The following is a 24,685-nucleotide window of genomic DNA, read 5'->3' as shown; positions in this document are numbered from 1 at the left end:
GTTAGATGACACATACAATTAGAACACCACCTAAACATTCCACCTTGGGCTGACTGTTGAATATCTCTAATACTACAACACAATCAAAAGTTCGGCCTATGCCAGCTGACCAGCATGAGGCTTTTAGCCTGTATAGGCTAGCACCATGAATCATTGTTAGCCTACCTCCTCTATTGTTGACCCTCAGAAGGTGGCCAGGTTGACAATGAGGAGCACCTTGCCCCTGTAGATACTGAGAGGAACGCTCTGACCGTCCAAGGTCTCAGCACTGAAATCATAGATTGATTTAACGCACGCCATTAGAGGTTATACTTCTTCTTTAGCTTGTAGCCTATATCCAGAGCAGAGCAGTCAGTCAGCGGTGGGTATTCACCTAGCCACCCTGTTGGTCCTCCTCATTCAGAGAACCATAACTATAGGCTCAGCAATTGTTCAGCATGGTTGACTCCATTGTGTCACTGCATGCTAAGAGATGAATTGACAGGATGGTTATTTGTTCAGCAGTTTGCATGGGTATGCAGATCATGTTAGTGACAGTTAGTCATCGGTTATCTCTCATTATTCACTTGACAGGTATGTAAAAAAAATCTATGCATATATTGGAAATACTGTAGAACCATAGTAAACTAATATTGGTGCTGTTCCTGGGGTCATTATAGGACATGTGATCTATTTTACAATAAAAAGAAAGTACTATATCGTCAGATTATTGATTATTTTTTACATGGTAGAGAATTAAGTATGATCAACATAGCCAAAGCTTAGATGGAATTTAATATTTAATTAATTGAGCCTGTTGGTTATTGCTGTGTCAAAGCTTGGCCTATACCTTTTGTTTGCCATACATAATACATTGCATTTGTAGAACAATTTTCATTTTTCTGACATGAATCAAAGCTCTTCACATTGTGAGCAACCATTGGATAATAAAAATTATTCCTTCTGATAAAGAACTGATCAAGTCATTCCTACAGTTGCCAATATGACAAAAGAAAAGCAATGCTTTTCCTTATTTGGAGCGGTTACAGCAAAGATATTATTCCTCTCGTGTTACAGACATTGACCGGGGGTGCGTATCGGTAAAATCCACAGGCGTCGAATGTCACTTGGATCCTAACGCTCGGTCGTATATTTTTACCAAAACATTGCACATACTTGTCAAAGACCATCAATAATTACTCCAATGTATTATTTTTCTCAGCTTTATTTCTCCCAAAACAAACACATTTACTGAGATATAGATTCCCTATTCCTACGCAGAGAGGTTGACTCTGCATTCTGGAACGTACCCAGTGTACGAACCCGGAAGTTTGGGAATACAGCCATAAAAGCTGTCGCTGAGCCAGAAAGCTTCAACCAAGGCTCATAAGATAGCTACATGTACAACGACAGTTTGTTGGCTATCTCGCATATTTCTGCGGATTCAAAATGGATGCGGAAAAAGAGTGTTGCAAGTATGTATTTTTGTTTTAACGTTACAAAAAAAACGTCAGCAGAACTAGCTAGCTAACCGTTAGTTACCTATTCTTACTACTGTAGCTTGCTGCGGCAGTTGGAGAATGCATGTCCTGCGCTGTCTTGCAGAATCATCACATTATGCCTTACGGTTGAGCTAGCTATCAATCTTTGTAGAGCTAGTTCGAACGCGAGGCAGACGTTGATGTGTGACTGTGCTAAATTTGTCCATTAATAACTTGTTGATCAAGTTTGAAATGTCTGTTGGCAGATGTCACCTCTTGGATTTGCCCTGGGAGGATGTGTTGGTAACACACATCTTCTGCTACCTGCCATTACGCCAGCTGGTGCGGCTACAGAGAGTGAGCAAGCAGTTCTATGCCCTCATCCAGGTGTACCTGGCCAACTGTCGCACCTTTGACCTCACACAGGTAGGCCACACATGATCCATTCTATTTATTTCAGGATTTCCTTACAGTTTCTTGTACTTAAATGCTCATAAACTGGGTATTAGGCTAAATAGTGTAAGATCACACTCCTGTAATGTTCACAGATAGGGCCTAGCCTTCCCAAGGAGGCATTCTGCAACATACTAAGGGACAACAAAGTCCTACAGAACTTGTCCGTCCAGAACTGCTCCGATTGGGTGACAGACACGGAGCTGCTGCCTGTGATTGGCCAGAACCAGCACCTGCTGAGAGTAGACATGAGGGGGTGTGACCGGCTGACCCGTCACTCCTTAGTAGCCGTGTCGTTGAGCTGCACACACCTGCAGCACCTGGGCCTGGCCCACTGTGAATGGGTGGACAGCCTGTCCATACGCAGCCTGGCTGACCACTGTGGGGGCCTGAGGTCCATCGACCTGACCGCCTGCCGCCAGCTCAAAGACGAGGCCATCTGCTATTTATCCAAGAAGTGTCTGAAGATGAGGTCGCTGTCTGTGGCGGTCAACGCCAACATTACAGACGTGTCTGTGGAGGAAGTGGCCAAGAACTGCAGGGAGCTGGAACAGCTGGACCTGACAGGCTGCCTGAGGGTTAGGAATGACTCCATCAGGTACTGTTGTTTTGATACACTGACTGCTCAAATCATTGGTATCATCTCTCTCTGTGTGTGTTTGTTTGTTTGTTTGTATTTTGCTAATATGTCTTATCTATATACTAGTCAGGTTTATATACTATTTAGGTTCTAGTCAGGTTCATATACTTAGTCAGGCTCGTATACTAGTCAGGTCTGTATACTAGTCAGGTTAATATACTATTTAGGTTCTAGTCAGGTTCATATACTTAGTCAGGTTCTAGTCAGGTTTATATACTAGTCAGGTTCTAGTCAGGTTCTTATACTAGTCAGGTTCATATACTTAGTCAGGTTCTAGTCAGGTTCATATACTTAGTCAGGTTCATATACTTAGTCAGGTTCATATACTTAGTCAGGTTCATGTCATGTTCCACCTGTATGTCTCGCTCTGGGCTGACATTTTACAGTGACATTTGTCGTGTCTCTAGTATAATTAAATGAGATGACAGGCTATTTTATCAAATCGATTACCTAACGTTTGACGAATAAACTCTTAAAGGTCTGAAGATCTTTTATATCAATAGCAGTCAATTATTAATCGTTACCTTATTCAGTCTCATCTGAACATCATCAAATTCTTGGTTATCTTCACGAACCCTGGCTAACAAGTTGAATCAGCAATACAGTAATTGGCTAAATTATTTATTTACTAAATACCTAAATAATCACACAGAATTACATAGGATGGATCATACATCGATTACTAATCATGTCATAAAAGAAAGTCCCTAGTGGACGAAACCGATATGACGGCTGGTTACACATTTTACATTTACATTTTAGTCATTTAGCAGACGCTCTTATCCAGAGCGACTTACAGTAGAGTGCATACATTTTATTACATTTTACATACTGAGACAAGGATATCCCTACCGGCCAAACCCTCCCTAACCCGGACGACGCTATGCCAATTGTGCGTCGCCCCACGGACCTCCCGGTAGCGGCCGGCTGCAACAGAGCCTGGGCGCGAACCCAGAGACTCTGGTGGCGCAGCTAGCACTGCGATGCAGTGCCCTAGACCACTGCGCCACCCGGGATGGGTACACAAAGAAAGGGGCTTGGGTTTGAATGAAAGAGCGGGATCTGGTCTCATGTACATTTCGTTATGTAGAGTGAATATTCAACCATTCGCAACCACAGCTCACGCTGGGGTTTGCGTAGTCTGATGTGAATTGGATCACGGGGGCTTTATACTGGGGAAGAGAAGGGCATGTTTCATCCCTCTCCAACCAATGTCTGTTCAGTTGGGCGTGGCCACCGAGTAAGCATAAAATGACTTATGAAAACAATTCTCTCATTTAGAAAGATAAAATTACGTTTAATATTTTCACAAATAGTTTCATATTTAAACATTTAAATTGCATAACAATTCCATGTGAATCTGATGACTAGAATGTGTAGACTTTCCAAGATATAATTTATGCCGTCCTATCATCAGTAATAATGTCTCAGAAGACAACTGATCTGACATCATATTCTTTAAGTAACAACGGACACTTTCAACTGGTTGGATTACAGAAATATTGTTCCATTCCCCAACCTTTTGATGTTACCATGCTATCTCTATGTTAAAAAAAGGCTTTCCAAGAGTCCATTCTGTAGAGTAGAGAGAGAAAAGGGGAAAAGGTATTTATGGTGGGGGGGGTCATAAACCTCACCCAACAGGGTAACGTCATGACACATGTTTTAGATCTGCAATGGCACACCTGTAAGAACCCTCTTCGTGCTGTGTCCAGGACGGTTGCAGAGTATGTCCTGCTCCAGCTTGCTTTGGATGAAGGGGAGACTGGCACTCCTACTTTGATATTCACTGGTTAACCTGTCCTTACACCTTTTGGTCCTGCTGTGTGTGTATGTGCATGCGTGCAGGACTGTTGCAGAGTACTGCCCCAAGCTGCAGTCTCTGAAGGTGAACCACTGTCACAACGTGACTGAGTCCAGTCTGGACCCCCTGCGGAAGAGGAACGTTGAGATTGACGTGGCGCCACCACTACAGAGGGCCCTTGTGCTGCTGCAGGTATGAGGGCGAAGGACACACTCATGTACAATTATTACTGTCATTTATAACACAACAATTAGTGTATTTGAATAATCACATATCACCCCCCCAGTTTTATCACTTAACATCCGGGACCCTATACATTTAATGTGAAGGGCTGAACACACAGCGTCTTGTATTGTTTCACTGAGGCATTGATGAAAGCAATTGTACTGTAAGGACCATACAAAACAAAATGTCCATCTGAAAGGATATGAAGTATCATCTATAATGTATTGTTGTTCTCTGTCTATTTCCCTGGTGATACTGCAGGATGTGGTGGGGTTCGCTCCCTTCATCAACCTCCAGATCTAGGCTAAAGTACATCTGTATTACTCATCCAACCAACTGAAAACAGGTAGGCTAGCTAGGCTAAGGAACATCTGTATTACTCATCCAACCAACTGGAAACAGGTAGGCTAGCTAGGCTATAATACATCTGTATTACTCCTCCAACCAACTGAAAACAGGTAGGCTAGCTAGGCTAAAGTACATCTGTATTACTCATCCAACCAACTGAAAACAGGTAGGCTAGCTAGGCTAAAATACATCTGTATTACTCATCCAACCAACTGAAAACCGGTAGGCTAGCTAGGCTAAAGTACATCTGTATTACTCATCCAACCAACTGAAAACAGGTAGGCTAGCTAGGCTATAATACATCTGTATTACTCCTCCAACCAACTGAAAACAGGTAGGCTAGCTAGGCTAAGGAACATCTGTATTACACATCCAACCAACTGGAAACAGGTAGGCTAGCTAGGCTAAAGGACAGCTGTATTACTCATCCAACCAACTGGACACATGTAGGCTAGCTAGGCTAAATGACATCTGTATTACTCATCCAACCAACTGGAAACAGGTAGGCTAGCTAGGCTAAAATACATCTGTATTACTCCTCCAACCAACTGAAAACAGGTAGGCTAGCTAGGCTAAGGAACATCTGTATTACACATCCAACCAACTGGAAACAGGTAGGCTAGCTAGGCTAAAGGACATCTGTATTACTCATCCAACCAACTGGACACATGTAGGCTAGCTAGGCTAAATGACATCTGTATTACTCATCCAACCAACTGGAAACAGGTAGGCTAGCTAGGCTAAAATACATCTGTATTACTCATCCAACCAACTGAAAACAGGTAGGCTAGCTAGGCTAAAGGACATCTTTATTACTCATCCAACCAACTGGACACATGTAGGCTAGCTAGGCTAAATTACATCTGTATTACTCATCCAACCAACTGACAACAGGTAGGCTAGCTAGGCTAAAATACATCTGTATTACTCATCTAACCAACTGACAACAGGTAGGCTAGCTAGGCTAAAATAAATCTGTATTACTCATCTAACCAACTGGAAACATGTAGGCTAGCTAGGCTAAAATACATCGGTATTACTCCTCCTTCGAATTGGAAACAGGTAAGCTAGCTGACGCTTCTCAGAATCAGCTAAATATTTGAATCTTTTTGCTCTAAATAGCTGTTTAGGTGTGTTCCTATGTGTTCATGGAGTATCAATGTTATGTAACTACAAATCTCCTGAAGTGTGCACTTGTTCACCACTCCCCATATATAAAGTATTGGATAGGTGTAGGTACGGGCTAGACAGTTTCCACAATGTTTATTATACCAGTAATTACCAGTAAATGCAGTGCATACTTAGGGACAAAGGACAGAATATTGGACTCTACTTTAATGTTCTGCAGTCTATGTAACCAGCGGTATTGTTTTTTTGCAGGTTTTCCTCCACTAGGAGAATGACCTGTTTCAATTGAAACACACCCTGTGTGCTGGGACGTCAATTAAGCAATTCAAGGACAAACAAAAACGGATGTATATGGGAAATATATTGTAGAACTTGTCTCTTATTTATTACAGTGATGTTGCAGATTATAATTATGCACTTAGGAAAAGACTGAAGGAAGCCATGCACTTTTCAGTAACGCTGTCATGAGTCCAAAAGATTCCTGCAGTATTTATTTGTATTTCATCACACCCTAACAACACTTTAGATGTTCTTGTGATCTATAGCTTTAGAAAAGGACCATTCCAACCAAAGGAGAAGACGTAAATATAAGAGCATATTGTTGAGTTTTTGTGTGTTTATTGACATGTTACTCTGCTAAATGTATGATACATACACCTCTAAATGTTTCATTCAGATTAGCTAGGTGAACTTTTTATATATTAGGTAGGTACACTTTTTATATGACGTAAATAAACGTTTTATATTGTGTGTTTGCATTGACCTTACATTGACTGAAACTATGCTCTTACAATATCCGTTTTAATGGTAGTTGAGCTGATCAGTTCAGGCCTGGCCCACCATTTTGTTAAAATGTCATTTTAAAATGTTGTAAGAATCTGGATACCATGATCTTGAAATCCTCCTTTTGTCTGTTTACTTCAGGAAATCTGGTTTTCCATTTGAACGTCTGAAAACATGTAGGACTAGTTGTAAAACCACATTAGTTCAATAAGCTTTCTCATATGGTAGGCTATGAAGAAGGACACATTTCTGTTTGTTTTTTCAATAGTCACATATTACAATCCCAGTTTTACATCTTGGAAGAAACATGAGAAGAACTTGCAGTGTAAAGTACATTTTAATGTGATTGGCTGATCACCCCACATTGTATTGTTTCACTGAGGAGTTGCAGTATTGAAAACGGTTGTATTCTATGTGTAATGAGGACCATCCAATCATGTCTATCTGAGAATATAAAGTTCTATCTATAACCTATGAGCTTTGTCTTGCTAGTTATCGTACTACATTATCTCTGGGTGGCAGTTGGAAGGAACAGGACTTCTCTTTGTGTAGACATAACATTACAACCAGAAGGAATGTTCTCTTCCTGTAACAAACATATGCCTGTACATGTGCACGTCGGTGAACTTCAAGTGAAATGGTTTGAAAACGTACTTCAATTCAGGCATGGAAGGTGCCACTGTACTACTAATTATCCCACAATGCTTCACTGCGAGTTGAGAAGTGGGTATTTTTACTGTCACAGTACTCAGGCAGGTAGCCTAGAGGTTAGAACATTGGACCAGTATCCGAAAGGTTGCTGGATTGAATCCCCGAGCTGACAATAATAAAAATCTGTCGTTCTGCCCCTGAACAAGGCAGTTACCCCACTGTTCCTAGGCTGTCGTTGTAAATAAGAATTTGTTCTTAACTGACTTGCCTAGACTGTGGAGTTTTTCAGGATAAAAAAATGAACAGAAAGGAGCTAAGCACAGCCAAAGTCATAGAGGACAACCTGATTCAGTCTGCTTTCCACCAGACACTGGGAGATGACTTCACCTTTCAGCTGGACAACAACCTAAAACACACATCTACACTGAGGTTCTATACCAAGACGACATTGAATGTTCCTGAGGGGACTAGTTACAGGTTTGACTTGAAAATATATGGCAAGACTTGAAAGTGTCCATCTAGCATTGATCAACAACCAACTTGACAGAGCTTGGAGAATTTTGAAAAAAGAATAATGGGCAAATATCCAATCCAAGGCTCTTAAGACTTACCCAAAAAGACCTGCGGCTGTAATCGCTGCCAAAGGTGATTGTAACGTATGTTTTTTTCGATGTGCTACAGGCCAGAACAAGCCTGTTTGACATGTTGTTTTGCATATGGATGTGGATTCATCTGGATCATAACAGTCTTCTAGGGTTGTGATGACAGAGGCTGTGGTCATAGAGCTGTGTGGTCTTCAGTGTGCTGGGAACATGGTCAATTAAAGACCTGTTGTGACGTTAACTCATTTATTTATTCATCACTTTGTTCATCTTACCAGGTTGGTGGTTTACTGCAAACTAATGATATTGTCTTATATTGGTTTATCTTGTCAGAGAACACACTGCAGGTTTGATATAACAGTTACACCAGGTTGTCTGGACCAGAACACACTGCAGGTTTGATATAACAGTTACACCAGGTTGTCTGGACCAGAACACACTGCAGGTTTGATATAACAGTTACACCAGGTTGTCTGGACCAGAACACACTGCAGGCCTGATATAAAATGGCGCTACAAGATGGCGTAGCAGTCAGACGTCTTTGTCTTGTCTCGTCCCATGTATATATATTTTTATATATTTTTCTTCACATTAAAAAATATATTTTTCCTAAACCTCAACTTCAAAATACTCTCCCGCAACCCACCTCACCCAATGTGGTGTGGATCTGTTTTTTTCTAAAGTATTTCTATTTACCTCCGAACTGGAATACCTCAACTGAAGCTAGCTAGCTAACTAGCTACCAGCTATCAGTCAGTTAACCACTGCTAGCGGTCATCAGCTAACCTTTAGCTCGGAAAGCTCTCGCCATTTCGTACAACACGTTTCAAACCAGAGCATACCAGACCTATTTTTCTCTCCATATCTCCGGATTCCTGCCGCAAACTCTGAACCTTTTCATCTGGATCATCGCAGCTAGCTAACCGCAACCCGGGTTGACTACTCCTGGCTAACGTTTCCGTCCCGGAGCTAGCACCAACTAGCCTGGAGCTAGGCCATGCTAGACCCATCTCCCGGATAGGGCTCCTGGGCTACTCCTGAAGCCCACTCCTCGGCTACAATATCCGGACCCCTTCTACTGCCGGTATGGGGCACGGAACCCCGCCGATCCTTCACGACTGGAATACCGACATAATCTGCCCAAGGATCCCAACAGGCCCCTCAGGCGTGACGTCCCCTGAAGGCCCATTCTACTAACCGCGGCCTGCTAGCTATCTAGAGCATATTGGACTGTTAGCTGATCCATCGGCCAGTTTCTTGGACCACTATACCCATTTTGCCAATTGGACTTGGACCCCTCTGCTACTTGGAACCCTACTAATTCCACGACTGGTCTATCGACATCACAGCACGAGGAGGAGAAAACAGACTTTCCCCCATCGCGACGTCCCTCTAAGGCCCTTATGCTAGCTTGCTAGCCCCAGCCTGCTAACTGCTAGCTTGCTAGCCCTGGCCTGCTAACTGTCTGAATCGCCGTGTCCCCAGCCAGCCCAACCACTCACTGGACCCATACGATCACTTGGCTACGCATGCCTCTCCCTAATATCAATATGCCTTGTCCATTACTGTCCTGGTTAGTGATTACTGTCTTATTTCACTGTAGAGCCTCTAGCCCTGCTCAATATGCCTTAACCAACCATGTTGTTCCACCTCCCACATGTGATGACATCACCTGGTTTAAACGTCTCTAGAGACTATATCTCTCTCATCATTACTCAATGCCTAGGTTTACCTCCAATGTACTCTCTTCCTACCATAACTTTGTCTGTACATTATGCCTTGAATCTATGCTATCGTGCCCAGAAACCTGCTCCCTTTTCTCTCTGTTCCAAACATGCTAGACGGTCAGTTCTTATAGCCTTTAGCCGTACCCTTATCCTACTTCTCATCTGTTCCTCTGGTGATGTAGAGGTTAATCCAGGACCTGCAGTGCCTAGCTCCACTCCTACTCCCCAGGTGCTCTCATTTGTTGACTTCTGTAACCGTAAAAGCATTGGTTTCATGCATGTTGACATTAGAAGCCTACTCCCTAAGTTTGCTTTATTCACTGCTTTAGCACATTCTGCCAACCCGGATGTCTTAGCCGTGTCTGAATCCTGTCTTAGGAAAACCACCAAAAACCCTGAAATTTCTATCCCTAACTATACAATTTTCCGCTAAGATAGAACTGCCAAAGGGGGCGGTGTTGCAATCTACTGCAAAGATAGCCTGCAGAGTTCTGTCTTACTATCCAGGTCTGTACCAAAACAATTCGAGCTTCTACTTCTGAAAATTCACCTTTCCAGAAACAAGTCTCTCACCGTTGTCGCTTGCTATAGACCACCCTCTGCCCCCAGCTGTGCCCTGGACACCATATGTGAATTGATTGCACCCCATCTATCTTCTGAGCTCATGCTGCTAGGTGACCTAAACTGGGACACGCTTAACACCCCGTCAATCCTACAATCTAAGCTTGATGCCCTCAATCTCACACAAATTTATGAACCTACCAGGTACAACCGCAGATCCGTAAACACGGGCACCCTCATAGATATCATCCTAACTAACTCGCCCTCCAAATACACCTCTGCTGTTTTCAGACAAGATCTCAGCAATCACTGCCTCATTGCCTGCATCCGTAATGGGTCTGCGGTCAAACGACCACCCCTCATCACTGCCAAACGCTCCCAAAAACACTTCAGCGAACAGGCCTTTCTAATCGACCTGGCCGGGGTATCCTGGAATGACATTGACATCATTTCGTCAGTAGAGGATGCCTGGTTATTCTTTAAAAGTGCCTTCCTCACCATCTTAAATAAGCATGCTCCATTCAACAAATGTAGAACCAGGAATAGATATAGCCCTTGGTTCACTCCAGACCTGTCTGCCCTTGACCAGCACAAAAACATCCTGTGATATGCAACTTTTCAGGGAAGTTAGGAACCAATATACACAGGCAGTTAGGAAAGCTAAGGCTAGCTTTTTCAAACAGAAATTTTCATCCTGTAGTACAAACTCCAAAAAGTTCTGGGACACTGTAAAGTCCATGGAGAATAAGAGCACCTCCTCCCAGCTTCCCACTGCACTGAGGCTAGGAAACACTGTCACTATCGATAAATCCACAATAATTGAGAATTTCAAGAAGCATTTTTTTATGGCTGGCCATGCTTTCCACCTGGCTACCCCTACCCCGGTCAACAGCCCTGCGCTCCCCACAGCAACTCGCCCAAACCTCCCCCACTTCTCCTTCACCCAAATCCAGATAGCTGATGTTCTGAAAGAGCTGCAAAATCTGGACCCGTACAAATCAGCCGGGCTAGAAAATCTGGACCCTCTCTTTCTAAAATTATCTGCCGAAATTGTTGCAACCCCTATTACTAGCCTGTTCAACCTCTCTTTCGTATTGTCTGAGATTCCCATAGATTGGAAAGCTGCCGTGGTCACCCCCCTCTTCAAAGGGGGAGACACTCTAGACCCAAACTGCTACAGACCTATATCTATTCTACCCTGCCTTTCTAAGGTCTTTGAAAGCCAAGTTAACAAACAGATTACTGACCATTTTGAATCCCACCGTACCTTCTCCGCTATGCAATCTGGTTTCAGAGCTGGTCATGGGTACACCTCAGCCACGTTCAAGGTCCTAAACGATATCATAACCGCCATCGATAAGAGACATTACTGTGCAGCCGTATTCATCGACCTGGCTAAGGCTTTCGACTCTGTCAATCACAACATTGGCAGACTCAATAGCCTTGGTTTCTCAAATGATTGCCTCGCTTGGTTCAACAACTACTTCTCTGATAGAGTTCACTATGTCAAATCGGTGGGCCTGTTGTCCGGACCTCTGGCAGTCTCTATGGGGGTGCCACAGGGTTCAATTCTCGAGTTGACTCTCTTCTCTGTATACATCAATGATGTTGCTCTTGCTGCTGGTGATTCTCTGATACACCTCTACGCAGACGACACCATTCTGTATACCTCTGGCCCTTCGTTGGACACTGTGTTAACTAACCTCCAGATGAGCTTCAATGCCATACAACTCTCCTTCCGTGGCCTCCAACTGTTCTTAAATGCAAGTAAAACTAAATACATGCTCTTGAACCAATCGCTGCCCGCACCTGCCCGCCCGTCCAGCATCACTACTCTGGACGGTTCTGACTTAGAATATGTGGACAACTACAAATACCTAGGTGTCTGGTTAGACTGTAAACTCTCCTTCCAGACTCACATTAAACATCTCCAATCCAAAATTAAATCTAGAATCGGCTTCCTATTTGCAACATCCTTCACTCATGCTGCCAAACATACCTTTGTAAAACTGACCATCCTACCAATCCTCGACTTCGGCGATGTCATTTACAAAATAGCCTCCTACACTCCACTCAACAAATTGGATGCAGTCTATCACAGTGCCATCCGTTTTGTCACCAAAGCCCCATATACTACCCACCACTGCGACCTGTATGCTCTCGTTGGCTGGCCCTCGCTTCATACTCGTCGCCCACTGGCTCCAGGTCATCTACAAGTCTCTGCTAGGTAAAGCCCCGCCTTATCTCAGCTCACTGGTCACCATAGCAGCACCCACCTGTAGCACGCGCTCCAGCTGGTATATCTCACTGGTCACCCCCAAAGCCAATTCTTCCTTTGGCCGCCTCTCCTTCCAGTTCTCTGCTGCCAATGACTGGAACGAACTGCAAAAATCTCCGAAGCTGGAGACTCTTACCTCCCTCACTATCTTTAAGCACCAGCTGTCAGAGCAGCTCACAGATCACTGCACCTGTACATCTGTAAATAGCCCATCCAATCTACCTCATCCCCATACTGTATGTATTTATTTATCTATCTTGCGCCTTTGCACCCCAGAATCTCAACTTGCACATTCATCCTCTGCACATCCTACCATTCCAGTGTTTAATTGCTATATAGTAATTACTTTGCCACCATGGCTTATTTATTGCCTTACCTCTCTTATCCTACCTCATTTGCACATGCTGTATATAGATTTTCCTACTGTATTATTGATTGTATGTTTGTTTATTCCATGTGTTGTTGTATGTGTCAAATGCTTTGCTTTATCTTAGCCAGGTTGCAGTTGCAAATGAGAACTTGTTCTCAACTAGCCTACCTGGTTAAATAAAGGCGAAAAAAAAGACAGGTACACCAGGTTGTCTGGCCCAGAACACACTGCAGGTCTGATATAACAGTTACACCAGGTTGTCTGGACCAGAACACACTGCAGGTCTGATATAACAGTTACACCAGGTTGTCTGGACCAGAACACACTGCAGGCCTGATATAACAGTTACACCAGGTTGTCTGGACCAGAACACACTGCAGGTCTGATATAACAGTTACACCAGGTTGTCTGGACCAGAACACACTGCAGGCCTGATATAACAGTTACACCAGGTTGTCTGGACCAGAACACACTGCAGGCCTGATATAACAGTTACACCAGGTTGTCTGGACCAGAACACACTGCAGGCCTGATATAACAGTTACACCAGGTTGTCTGGACCAGAACACACTGCGGGCCTGATATAACAGTTACACCAGGTTGTCTGGACCAGAACACACTGCAGGCCTGATATAACAGTTACACCAGGTTGTCTGGACCAGAACACACTGCAGGCCTGATATAACAGTTACACCAGGTTGTCTGGACCAGAACACACTGCAGGCCTGATATAACAGTTACACCAGGTTGTCTGGACCAGAACACACTGCAGGTCTGATATAACAGTTACACCAGGTTGTCTGGACCAGAAGACACTGCAGGTTTGATAAAACAGTTACACCAGGTTGTCTGGACCAGAAGACACTGCAGGTTTGATAAAACAGTTACACCAGGTTGTCTGGACCAGAACACACTGCAGGTCTGATATAACAGTTACACCAGGTTGTCTGGACCAGAAGACACTGCAGGCCTGATATAACAGTTACACCAGGTTGTCTGGACCAGAACACACTGCAGGCCTGATATAACAGTTACACCAGGTTGTCTGGACCAGAACACACTGCAGGTCTGATATAACAGTTACACCAGGTCGTTCTTCTCCACGTCTCTTTTGGATGTCCTGGATTTCTCTTCCCATCCGGTGTACTGTGTATTAATTGCAGGCTGTGTTTTGGTGATAGTCTGCATACTATATGTCCCAGCCATTGCCATCTTTTGTTCTTCACCATCAAGGTCAAGGGTGTTGTGTCTGTCTCAAATTAAACGTCCCCTCAAACAGATCTTTATTCATCCATTGTCAGTGGAAATGTGTATATTTCCTGCCACAGACAGTACCCAACCCTCTGAAACACTGTTCACGTAACAGGCAATTAAACAATTAAGATATATTTCATCTGAAAATGTTTATTGAAAACATAAATACATTTGCCCAATAAGCACTTGTTGTCTTTAAAAGACAGTGTTACAGTTGTTGTTTAGCTAAAATGGTTCTATGTAGATCTTTTAGGGGTCTCGTATATTAAGAATGCAATAAAACCCCTTTAAGTTGTATCTATATATTATTTTCTAAGAGTATAGTGAGTGACATTGTGTGCATTGAGTGTTGACTTATTTGATGACCTGGAGCGAGTTTGCATAGGTTTTCTGAAGAATCAATTTACATCATGTTTTTGTACCAAGATTAGCCAAAATCATGTGTTCTTAGGGAAATGCTTAGGGGGTTGGGGTAATGGAAATGACCTGGACAGGTAGGATAAAAGACGTAACAGCAGAGAGGCAACTCATTCTCTGGACCACATCGCAGTCTGCTTCTACCAACTCCAGAATCTCCAGGTTAGTTGAACTTTATTATTATTGTTGTCCTAGGAGGAAGGGTTTTCTAGACAATGTGTGTCTGCTTCTGCTTTGCTTGTTCTTTGGAGTCTGGAACGCCCAGGTTACTGTAAAATGTCTTTGTGACAAATGCTGATGTAAAAAAAGGATTTAGAAATTAATTTGATTAATTGATTAATTGATTGGTTGGTTAATTGATTGACTTATTGTCCAACCTGGATGGGGGTGTTTTTTGTGTAGGAAAGGATGAGGCACCAGGGTGTGTTAGTGCTGGTCACTCTGCTGGGTTTCCTGTTGGCAAACCAGCTCAACCAGGTTAACGCTAAGGAAGGTATGTCTAGTGTGTGTGTGTTTGTATGTTGTGTGTGTACATTTTTTCCTACCTTATCAGGACCACAATCTCCTGACAAGTCACTAGAATGTCCTGACAAGTCACTAGAATGTCCGGACAAGTCACTAGAATGTCCGTACAAGTCACTAGAATGTCCGTACAAGTCACTAGAATGTCCGTACAAGTCACTAGAATGTCCCGACAAGCCACTAGAATATCCCGCCAAGCCACTAGAATGTCCCGACAAGCCACTAGTGTCCCGCCAAGCCACTAGAATATCCCGACAAGCCACTAGAATATCCCGACAAGCCACTAGAATGTCCCGACAAGCCACTAGAATGTCCCGACAAGCCACTAGAATGTCCCGACAAGCCACTAGAATGTCCCGACAAGCCACTAGTGTCCCGACAAGCCACTAGTGTCCCGACAAGCCACTAGAATGTCCCGACAAGTCACTAGAATGTCCTGACAAGGTAGGAGAACAAGAAAAATGTTGAAACGTCAGGACTTTTGTCATGTCCTGAATTAGTTTAAATGCTATTTTAGGTTTAAGGGTTAGGTTTGAGGTTAAGGTTAGAGTTGGGGTTAAGATTAAGGTTAGGGTTAAAGTCAGGGTAAGGTTATGGGTCAGGGTTAGGTTTAGGCTTAGGAAAAATAAGATTTTGAATGGGAATACATTTGTACTCCACAAAAAGTCCTGAAAATGCACGAAAACAAAGCTGTTTGTGTGTTTAAAAGAGAAAGGTGTTTTTGAGTATGTAGAAGATGCATCGTTTTAATACAGTTCAATAAATTGTACTGCATGTCCTCTCTGACAGATGTGGCTGTCAGTGGTCCCAGAAAACTGGATTCTGCAGAGATTGATCCTATTGCTGACAAGCAGGGTAAGTGTGTATGTTTCTCTTGGTTTTCTATCTATCTATCTACTAATCTATCTATCTATCTATCTATCTATCTATCTATCTATCTATCTATCTATCTATCTATCTATCTATCTATCTATCTATCTATCTATCTATCTATCTATCTATCTATCTATCTATCTATCTATCTATCTATCTATCTATCTATCTATCTAGGGGCTTTATTGACATGGGAAACATGTGTTAACATTGCCAAAGCAAGTGAGGTAGATAATATACAAAAGTGAAGTAAACAATAAAAATTAACAGTAAACATTACACTTACAGAAGTTTCAAAACAATAAAGACATTACAAATGTCATATTATATATATATACAGTGTTGTAACAATGTACAAATGGTTAAAGTACACAATGGAAAATAAATAAGCATAAATATGGGTTGTATTTACAATGGTGTTTGTTCTTCACTGGTTGCCCTTTTCTTGTGGCAACAGGTCACAAATCTTGCTGCTGTGATGGCACACTGTGGAATTTCACCCAGTAGATATGGGAGTTTATCAAATTTGGATTTGTTTTCGAATTCTTTGTGGATCTGTGTAATCTGAGGGAAATATGTCTCTCTAATATGGTCATACATTGGGCAGGAGGTTAGGAAGTGCAGCTCAGTTTCCACCTCATTTTGTGGGCAGTGAGCACATAGCCTGTCTTCTCTTGAGAGCCATGTCTGCCTACGGCGGCCTTTCTCAATAGCAAGGCTATGCTCACTGAGTCTGTATGTATCTATCTATCTATCTATCTATCTATCTATCTATCTATCTATCTATCTATCTATCTATCTATCTATCTATCTATCTATCTATCTATCTATCTATCTATCTATCTATCTATCTATCTATCTATCTATCTATCTACAAATAATAATGAAAGTAGACACTTAATGTAGACACAGATCATGATATCTCTTATACTATGTACAGTATGACAGCTGATATTGAAAGTAGACACTTGTGTTTCATGTTTAACAACTTTTGTTTAATCTTTCTCTGAAAAGACTCTTTGCCTCAAGAAGAACCAGAGGCTCAAAATGACGGTAAGTGAATCTCTCTACAACATAGTACATTGATACTAACTTTACTACTACCAGTAATGATAATAATGTAGCTTGCTGAGCAGTCAATACCTAGCTGGAACTAGTGTGTACATGTCCTGACACACTACCAGATAATGATGTCTCTTATACTATGTACAGTATGACAGCTGATATTGAAAGTAGACACTTGTGTTTCATTTTTAACAACTTTTGTTTAATCTTTCTCTGAAAAGACTCTTTGCCTCAAGAAGAACCAGAGGCTCAAAATGAAGGTAAGTGAATCTCTCTACAACATAGTACATTGATACTAACTTTACTACTACCAGTAATGATAATAATGTAGCTTGTTGAGCAGTCAATACCTAGCTGGAACTAGTGTGTACATGTCCTGACACACTCGCAGATAATGATTTCTCTTATACTATGTACAGTATGACAGCTGATATTGAAAGTAGACACTTGTGTTTAATTTTTAATAACTTTTGTTTAATCTTTCTCTGAAAAGACTCTTTGCCTCAAGAAGAACTAGAGGCTCAAAATGACGGTAAATTAATCTCTCTACAACATAGTACATTGATACTAACTTTACTACTACCAGTAATGATAATAATGTAGCTTGCTGAGCAGTCAATACCTAGCTGGAACTAGTGTGTACATGTCCTGCCACACTCCCAGATAATGTTGTCTCTTATACTATGTACAGTATGACAGCTGATATTGAAAGTAGACACTTGTGTTTCATTTTTAATAACTTTTGTTTAATCTTTCTCTGAAAAGACTCTTTGCCTCAAGAAGAACTAGAGGCTCAAAATGACGGTAAATTAATCTCTCTACAACATAGTACATTGATACTAACTTTACTACTACCAGTAATGATAATAATGTAGCTTGCTGAGCAGTCAATACCTAGCTGGAACTAGTGTGTACATGTCCTGAAACACTCCCAGATAATGTTGTCTCTTATACTATGTACAGTATGACAGCTGATATTGATATGAATATTTCATATATACAGAGGCAGCTGCAGTAGGATTACTGCAGGAGATGCAGGGGACACCCAAATCAGAGAAGTTGCAAAATCTGTTTTGGGGATGGCGTCACAGATTTCGCAGGATTTACTGGAATCTCAGACGTTTCAACCAGCGGCTGATCAGGCGTCTCAGACGTATCATGGGTCGTAGATGGTGGCGCCATCAGCATTGTGGATAAGCACCTGTAAGTCCTACTCTTTCTTTGAGAGGTGAGATGTCTGTGTGACCTGGATATCTGAAAGTAAAGTAATGTCATAAAGTCAGGAGGGAGGGTAAATACATCACATCCTGGACATCTGAAAGTAAATTCATGTATTACCCTCCCTCCTGACTTTATGACATCACATCCTGGACATCTGAACTGCATCCACCACCTGGGTTCTTTAATCCTGCCTCCACTGATACAACAACCAATTAGAAACAAGTGTTTGTACAAATTAGTATTATAGCATTATAAAAAGTTACAGTAATATATATATATGTGTGTGTGTGTTGCCATAAGGTATTGAGGATCCTCTCCTGTCTCCATATTGAATGGACCACTATGGAACTCACACGTCACCTGACATCACCTGCCATTATTATCAACGGATGCAGATCTGCACATCACAATATATCCATCCATTGTACCATCCATATCTTCTGAATGTACCATCCATATCTTCTGAATGTACCGTCCATATCTTCTGAATGTACCGTCCATATCTTCTGAATGTACCGTCCATATCTTCTGAATGTACCGTCCATATCTTCTGAATGTACCGTCCATATCTTCTGAATGTACCGTCCATATCTTCTGAATGTACCGTCCATATCTTCTGAATGTACCGTCCATATCTTCTGAATGTACCGTCCATATCTTCTGATTGTACATCAGTATTAATGATGTGCTTGATAAACGATGACGATGTGAATTCATGGTGGAAACGTTGTATGGCTCACCTGTTTAACTGTAATCCTTCAATAAACCTATATTAAGCATCATACATTTGTTAGCTGTGATTTTAAAATCTGCCAAATATGTTAAAACCTCCCTCTCTTTCCTTGTCTGATTGGCTGTTCAGGGGTTGTAGAAGCCTCCCTCTCTTTGCTCATCTGATTGACAGATCAGTAGTTGTCATCATGTTGCTAGGTAGAGTAGGGTGATATGCTAGTTTACACACTCTGCATGTGTCCTAAATGGCACTCTATTCTGTCCAGAACCCCGTGGTCTCTGGTCTAAAGTAGTGCACTGCATAGAGAATGTGGTACCATTTGGAATGCAGTCTATCATGTACTTCCTGCTGACTTTATAGATCAAAGGTCACATTGGGGGATCTAGACACTGAGCAAAAGGAAGATTAAAGGTCACATTAGGGGAACTAGACACTGGCCAACAGAAAACATTTCACTATCTCTGCTCTGACTCTACCTTGTGGACATGAATTGTAGTTACATCTTTGGTTTCCGGGATTCATCCGATGACTTAATTAATAAACTTTCACTTTCAAGTTAAAATCCTTAGTTGCTACATACAGTTTTGGACTTATAAATGAATGTTATATCCATTGATTCTCCAATAAAATAACTTACAAATGCATCATGAGCAGTCTGAGAACCTGAGCACTCTGGAACAGGTTTTCATCAAGGATCTCTCTGTACTTTGCTCTGTTCACCTTTCCCTCGATCCTGACTAGTCTCTCAGTCCCTGCCACTGAAAAACATCCCCACAGCATGATGCTGCCACCACCATGCTTCATCATAGGGATGGTGCATGTTTCCTCCAGAGCACTCAGGACCTCAGACTGGGGTGAAGGTTCACCTTCCAACAGGACAACGACCCTAAACACTCAGGCAAGACAACGCAGGTGTGGCTTCGGGACAAATCTCTGAATGTCCTTGAGTGGCCCAGCCAGAGACCAGACTTTAACCTGATTGAGCATCTCTGGAGAGACCGGAAATAGCTGTGCCACAACGCTCCCCATCCAACCTGACAGAGCTTGAGAGAATCTGCAGAGAAGATTGGGACAAACTCCCCAAATACAGGTGTGCCAAGCTTGTAGCGTCATGCCCAAGAAGACTCAAGGCTGTAATCACTGCCAAAGGTGCTTCAACAAAGTACTGAGTAAAGGGTCTGAATACTTATGTAAATGTGATATTTGAGTTTTTGTATATTTTTCAACAATTTCCTGTTTTTGCTTTGTCATTATGGGGTATTGTGATGTCATTATGGGGTATTGTGATGTCATTATGGGGTATTGTGAAAAGGAAAATTCAAGATATATATTTCCACTGAGCTGCGCTTCGATAGATGGGTCGAAGATGGAAGCCTGGTTTGCCCAGCAGAGATCGCCATTGACCTTTGAAGAATCTATCTGGTCGTAATGTTGTCGAGCGGATACGTTATAGCCTGTCGTTGTTATTAGGAGATTGTCTGTCCTACGCCACGTACGTTTACAGCTGCAGCTGATACATCCTAGAAGTCGAGTTATCACTTCTTCTTTAGTCAATTAGAGTTCAAAGTTCATACCATTTTGCCATAATTAGCTCGTGCTGAATTCTGGCTAGTCTAGTAGAAATTCATCCTTCCAGCGTAGTGATCGTCACCTCCACGTGATCTGGTCTCATGTACATTTCGTTATGTAGAGTGGATATTCAATCATTCGCAACCACAGCTCACGCTGGGGTTTGCTTAGTCTGATGTGAATTGGGTCACGGGGGCTTTATACTGGGGAAGAGAAGTGCATGTTTCATCCCTCTCCAACCAATGTCTGTTCAGTTGGGCGTGGCCACCGAGTAAGCATAAAATGACTTATGAAAACAATTCTCTCATTTAGAAAGATAAAATTACATTTAATATTTTCACAAATAGTTTCATATTTAAACATTTAAATTGCATAACAATTCCATGTGAATCTGATGACTAGAATGTGTAGACTTTCCAAGATATAATTTATGCCGTCCTATCATCAGTAATAATGTCTCAGAAGACAACTGATCTGACATCATATTCTTTAAGTAACAACGGACACTTTCAACTGGTTGGATTACAGAAATATTGTTCCATTCCCCAACCTTTTGATGTTACCATGCTATCTCTATGTTAAAAAAAGGCTTTCCAAGAGTCCATTCTGTAGAGTAGAGAGAGAAAAGGGGAAAAGGTATTTATGGTGGGGGGGGGTCATAAACCTCACCCAACAGGGTAACGTCATGACACATGTTTTAGATCTGCAATGGCACACCTGTAAGAACCCTCTTCGTGCTGTGTCCAGGACGGTTGCAGAGTATGTCCTGCTCCAGCTTGCTTTGGATGAAGGGGAGACTGGCACTTCTACTTTGATATTCACTGGTAAACCTGTCCTTACACCTTTTGGTCCTGCTGTGTGTGTATGTGCGTGCGTGCAGGACTGTTGCAGAGTACTGCCCCAAGCTGCAGTCTCTGAAGGTGAACCACTGTCACAACGTGACTGAGTCCAGCCTGGACCCCCTGCGGAAGAGGAACGTTGAGATTGACGTGGAGCCACCACTACAGAGGGCCCTTGTGCTGCTGCAGGTATGAGGGCGAAGGACACACTCATGTACAATTATTACTGTCATTTATAACACAACAATTAGTGTATTTGAATAAACACATATCACCCCCCAGTTTTAACACTTAAGAACATCCGGGACCCTATACATTTAATGTGAAGGGCTGAACACACAGCGTCTTGTATTGTTTCACTGAGGCATTGATGAAAGCAATTGTACTGTAAGGACCATACAAAACAAAATGTCCATCTGAAAGGATATGAAGTATCATCTATAATGTATTGTTGTTCTCTGTCTATTTCCCTGGTGATACTGCAGGATGTGGTGGGGTTCGCTCCCTTCATCAACCTCCAGATCTAGGCTAAATGACATCTGTATTACTCATCCAACCAACTGGAAACAGGTAGGCTAGCTAGGCTAAGGAACATCTGTATTACTCATCCAACCAACTGGAAACAGGTAGGCTAGCTAGGCTATAATACATCTGTATTACTCCTCCAACCAACTGAAAACAGGTAGGCTAGCTAGGCTAAAGTACATCTGTATTACTCATCCAACCAACTGAAAACAGGTAGGCTAGCTAGGCTAAAATACATCTGTATTACTCATCCAACCAACTGAAAACCGGTAGGCTAGCTAGGCTAAAGTACATCTGTATTACTCATCCAACCAACTGAAAACAGGTAGGCTAGCTAGGCTATAATACATCTGTATTACTCCTCCAACCAACTGAAAACAGGTAGGCTAGCTAGGCTAAGGAACATCTGTATTACACATCCAACCAACAGGAAACAGGTAGGCTAGCTAGGCTAAAGGACATCTGTATTACTCATCCAACCAACTGGACACATGTAGGCTAGCTAGGCTAAATGACATCTGTATTACTCAACCAACCAACTGGAAACAGGTAGGCTAGCTAGGCTAAAATACATCTGTATTACTCATCCAACCAACTGAAAACAGGACATCTTTATTACTCATCCAAACAACTGGACACATGTAGGCTAGCTAGGCTAAATTACATCTGTATTACTCATCCAACCAACTGACAACAGGTAGGCTAGCTAGGCTAAAATACATCTGTATTACTCATCTAACCAACTGACAACAGGTAGGCTAGCTAGGCTAAAATACATCTGTATTACTCATCTAACCAACTGGAAACATGTAGGCTAGCTAGGCTAAAATACATCGGTATTACTCCTCCTTCGAATTGGAAACAGGTGAGCTAGCTGACGCTTCTCAGAATCAGCTAAATATTTGAATATTTTTGCTCTAAATAGCTGTTTAGGTGTGTAATCCTATGTATTCATGCAGTATGAATGTTATGTAACTACAAATCTCCTGAAGTGTGCACTTGTTCACCACTCCCCATATATAAAGTATTGGATAGGTGTAGGTACGGGCTAGACAGTTTCCACAATGTTTATTATACCAGTAATTACCAGTAAATGCAGTGCATACTTAGGGACAAAGGACAGAATATTGGACTCTACTTTAATGTTCTGCAGTCTATGTAACCAGCGGTATTGTTTTTTTGCAGGTTTTCCTCCACTAGGAAAATGACCTGTTTCAATTGAAACACACCCTGTGTGCTGGGACGTCAATTAAGCAATTCAAGGACAAACAAAAACGGATGTATATGGGAAATATATTGTAGAACTTGTCTCTTATTTATTACAGTGATGTTGCAGATTATAATTATGCACTTAGGAAAAGACTGAAGGAAGCCATGCACTTTTCAGTAACGCTGTCATGAGTCCAAAAGATTCCTGCAGTATTTATTTGTATTTCATCACACCCTAACAACACTTTAGATGTTCTTGTGATCTATAGCTTTAGAAAAGGACCATTCCAACCAAAGGAGAAGACGTAACTATAAGAGCATATTGTTGAGTTTTTGTGTGTTTATTGACATGTTACTCTGCTAAATGTATGATACATACACCTCTAAATGTTCCATTCAGATTAGCTAGGTGAACTTTTTATATATTACGTAGGTACACTTTTTATATTACGTAAATAAACGTTTTATATTGTGTGTTTGCATTGACCTTACATTGACTGAAACTATGCTCTTACAATATCCGTTTTAATGGTAGTTGAGCTGATCAGTTCAGGCCTGGCCCACCATTTTGTTAAAATGTCATTTTAAAATGTTGTAAGAATCTGGATACCATGATCTTGAAATCCTCCTTTTGCCTGTTTACTTCAGGAAATCTGGTTTTCCATTTGAACGTCTGAAAACATGTAGGACTAGTTGTAAAACAACATTAGTTCAATAAGCTTTCTCATATGGTAGGCTATGAAGAAGGACACATTTCTGTTTGTTTGTCAATAGTCACATATTACAATCCCAGTTTTACATCTTGGAAGAAACATGAGAAGAACTTGCAGTGTAAAGTACATTTTAATGTGATTGGCTGATCAACCCACATTGTATTGTTTCACTGAGGAGTTGCAGTATTGAAACCAGTTGTATTCTATGTGTAATGAGGAGCATCCAATCATGGAATATAAAGTTCTATCTATAACCTATGAGCTTTGTCTTGCTAGTTATCGTACTACATTATCTCTGGGTGGCAGTTGGAAGGAACAGGACTTCTCTTTGTGTAGACATAACATTACAACCAGAAGGAATGTTCTCTTCCTGTACCAAACATATGCCTGTACATGTGCACGTCGGTGAACTTGAAGTGAAATGGTTTGAAAACGTACTTCAATTCAGGCATGGAAGGTGCCACTGTACTACTAATTATCCCACAATGCTTCACTGCGAGTTGAGAAGTGGGTATTTTTACTGTCACAGTACTCAATCTCCTGACTGTTAATGCACCAGGCTGGGAGCAACACAGGGTCAGTATTACAGCCTTACCCTTGTAACTGTTTAGGGGTTAAATGCCTTGCTCAAGGCCACAATGGCAGTAGGGGATGGCACCAGCCCTGTGCCTGTTGTCTTTTAAATGTTGTGCTTGATTTAGCTTGCCTGGTGCAA

The 24,685-nt window shown here is 41.9% G+C and overlaps 1 protein-coding gene across 2 annotated transcripts; it reads left to right on the top strand.

Moving 5' to 3' along the window:
- Positions 1-1,311: 1,311 nt before the first annotated feature.
- Positions 1,312-23,922, top strand: LOC120017447 (F-box/LRR-repeat protein 15-like). Of its 2 annotated transcripts, none has more exons than XM_038960199.1 (6): positions 1,312-1,454; positions 1,727-1,886; positions 2,009-2,511; positions 4,402-4,549; positions 4,844-4,928; positions 23,234-23,922. In XM_038960199.1, exons 1-5 carry the CDS (start codon positions 1,429-1,431, stop codon positions 4,883-4,885), a joined length of 879 nt encoding a protein of 292 aa, XP_038816127.1. In that variant the 5' UTR covers positions 1,312-1,428; the 3' UTR covers positions 4,886-4,928; positions 23,234-23,922. The 2 variants fall into 2 exon arrangements, with proteins under 2 accessions (XP_038816127.1, XP_038816124.1); XM_038960196.1 differs by lacking the exon at positions 23,234-23,922 and adding an exon at positions 6,311-6,808.
- Positions 23,923-24,685: the final 763 nt, after the last annotated feature.

This window comes from Salvelinus namaycush, chromosome 22 (assembly GCF_016432855.1).
Source record: "Salvelinus namaycush isolate Seneca chromosome 22, SaNama_1.0, whole genome shotgun sequence".
In the NCBI taxonomy this organism is placed as follows: domain Eukaryota; kingdom Metazoa; phylum Chordata; class Actinopteri; order Salmoniformes; family Salmonidae; genus Salvelinus; species Salvelinus namaycush.
This window is presented reverse-complemented; position numbering and strand designations above follow the sequence as displayed.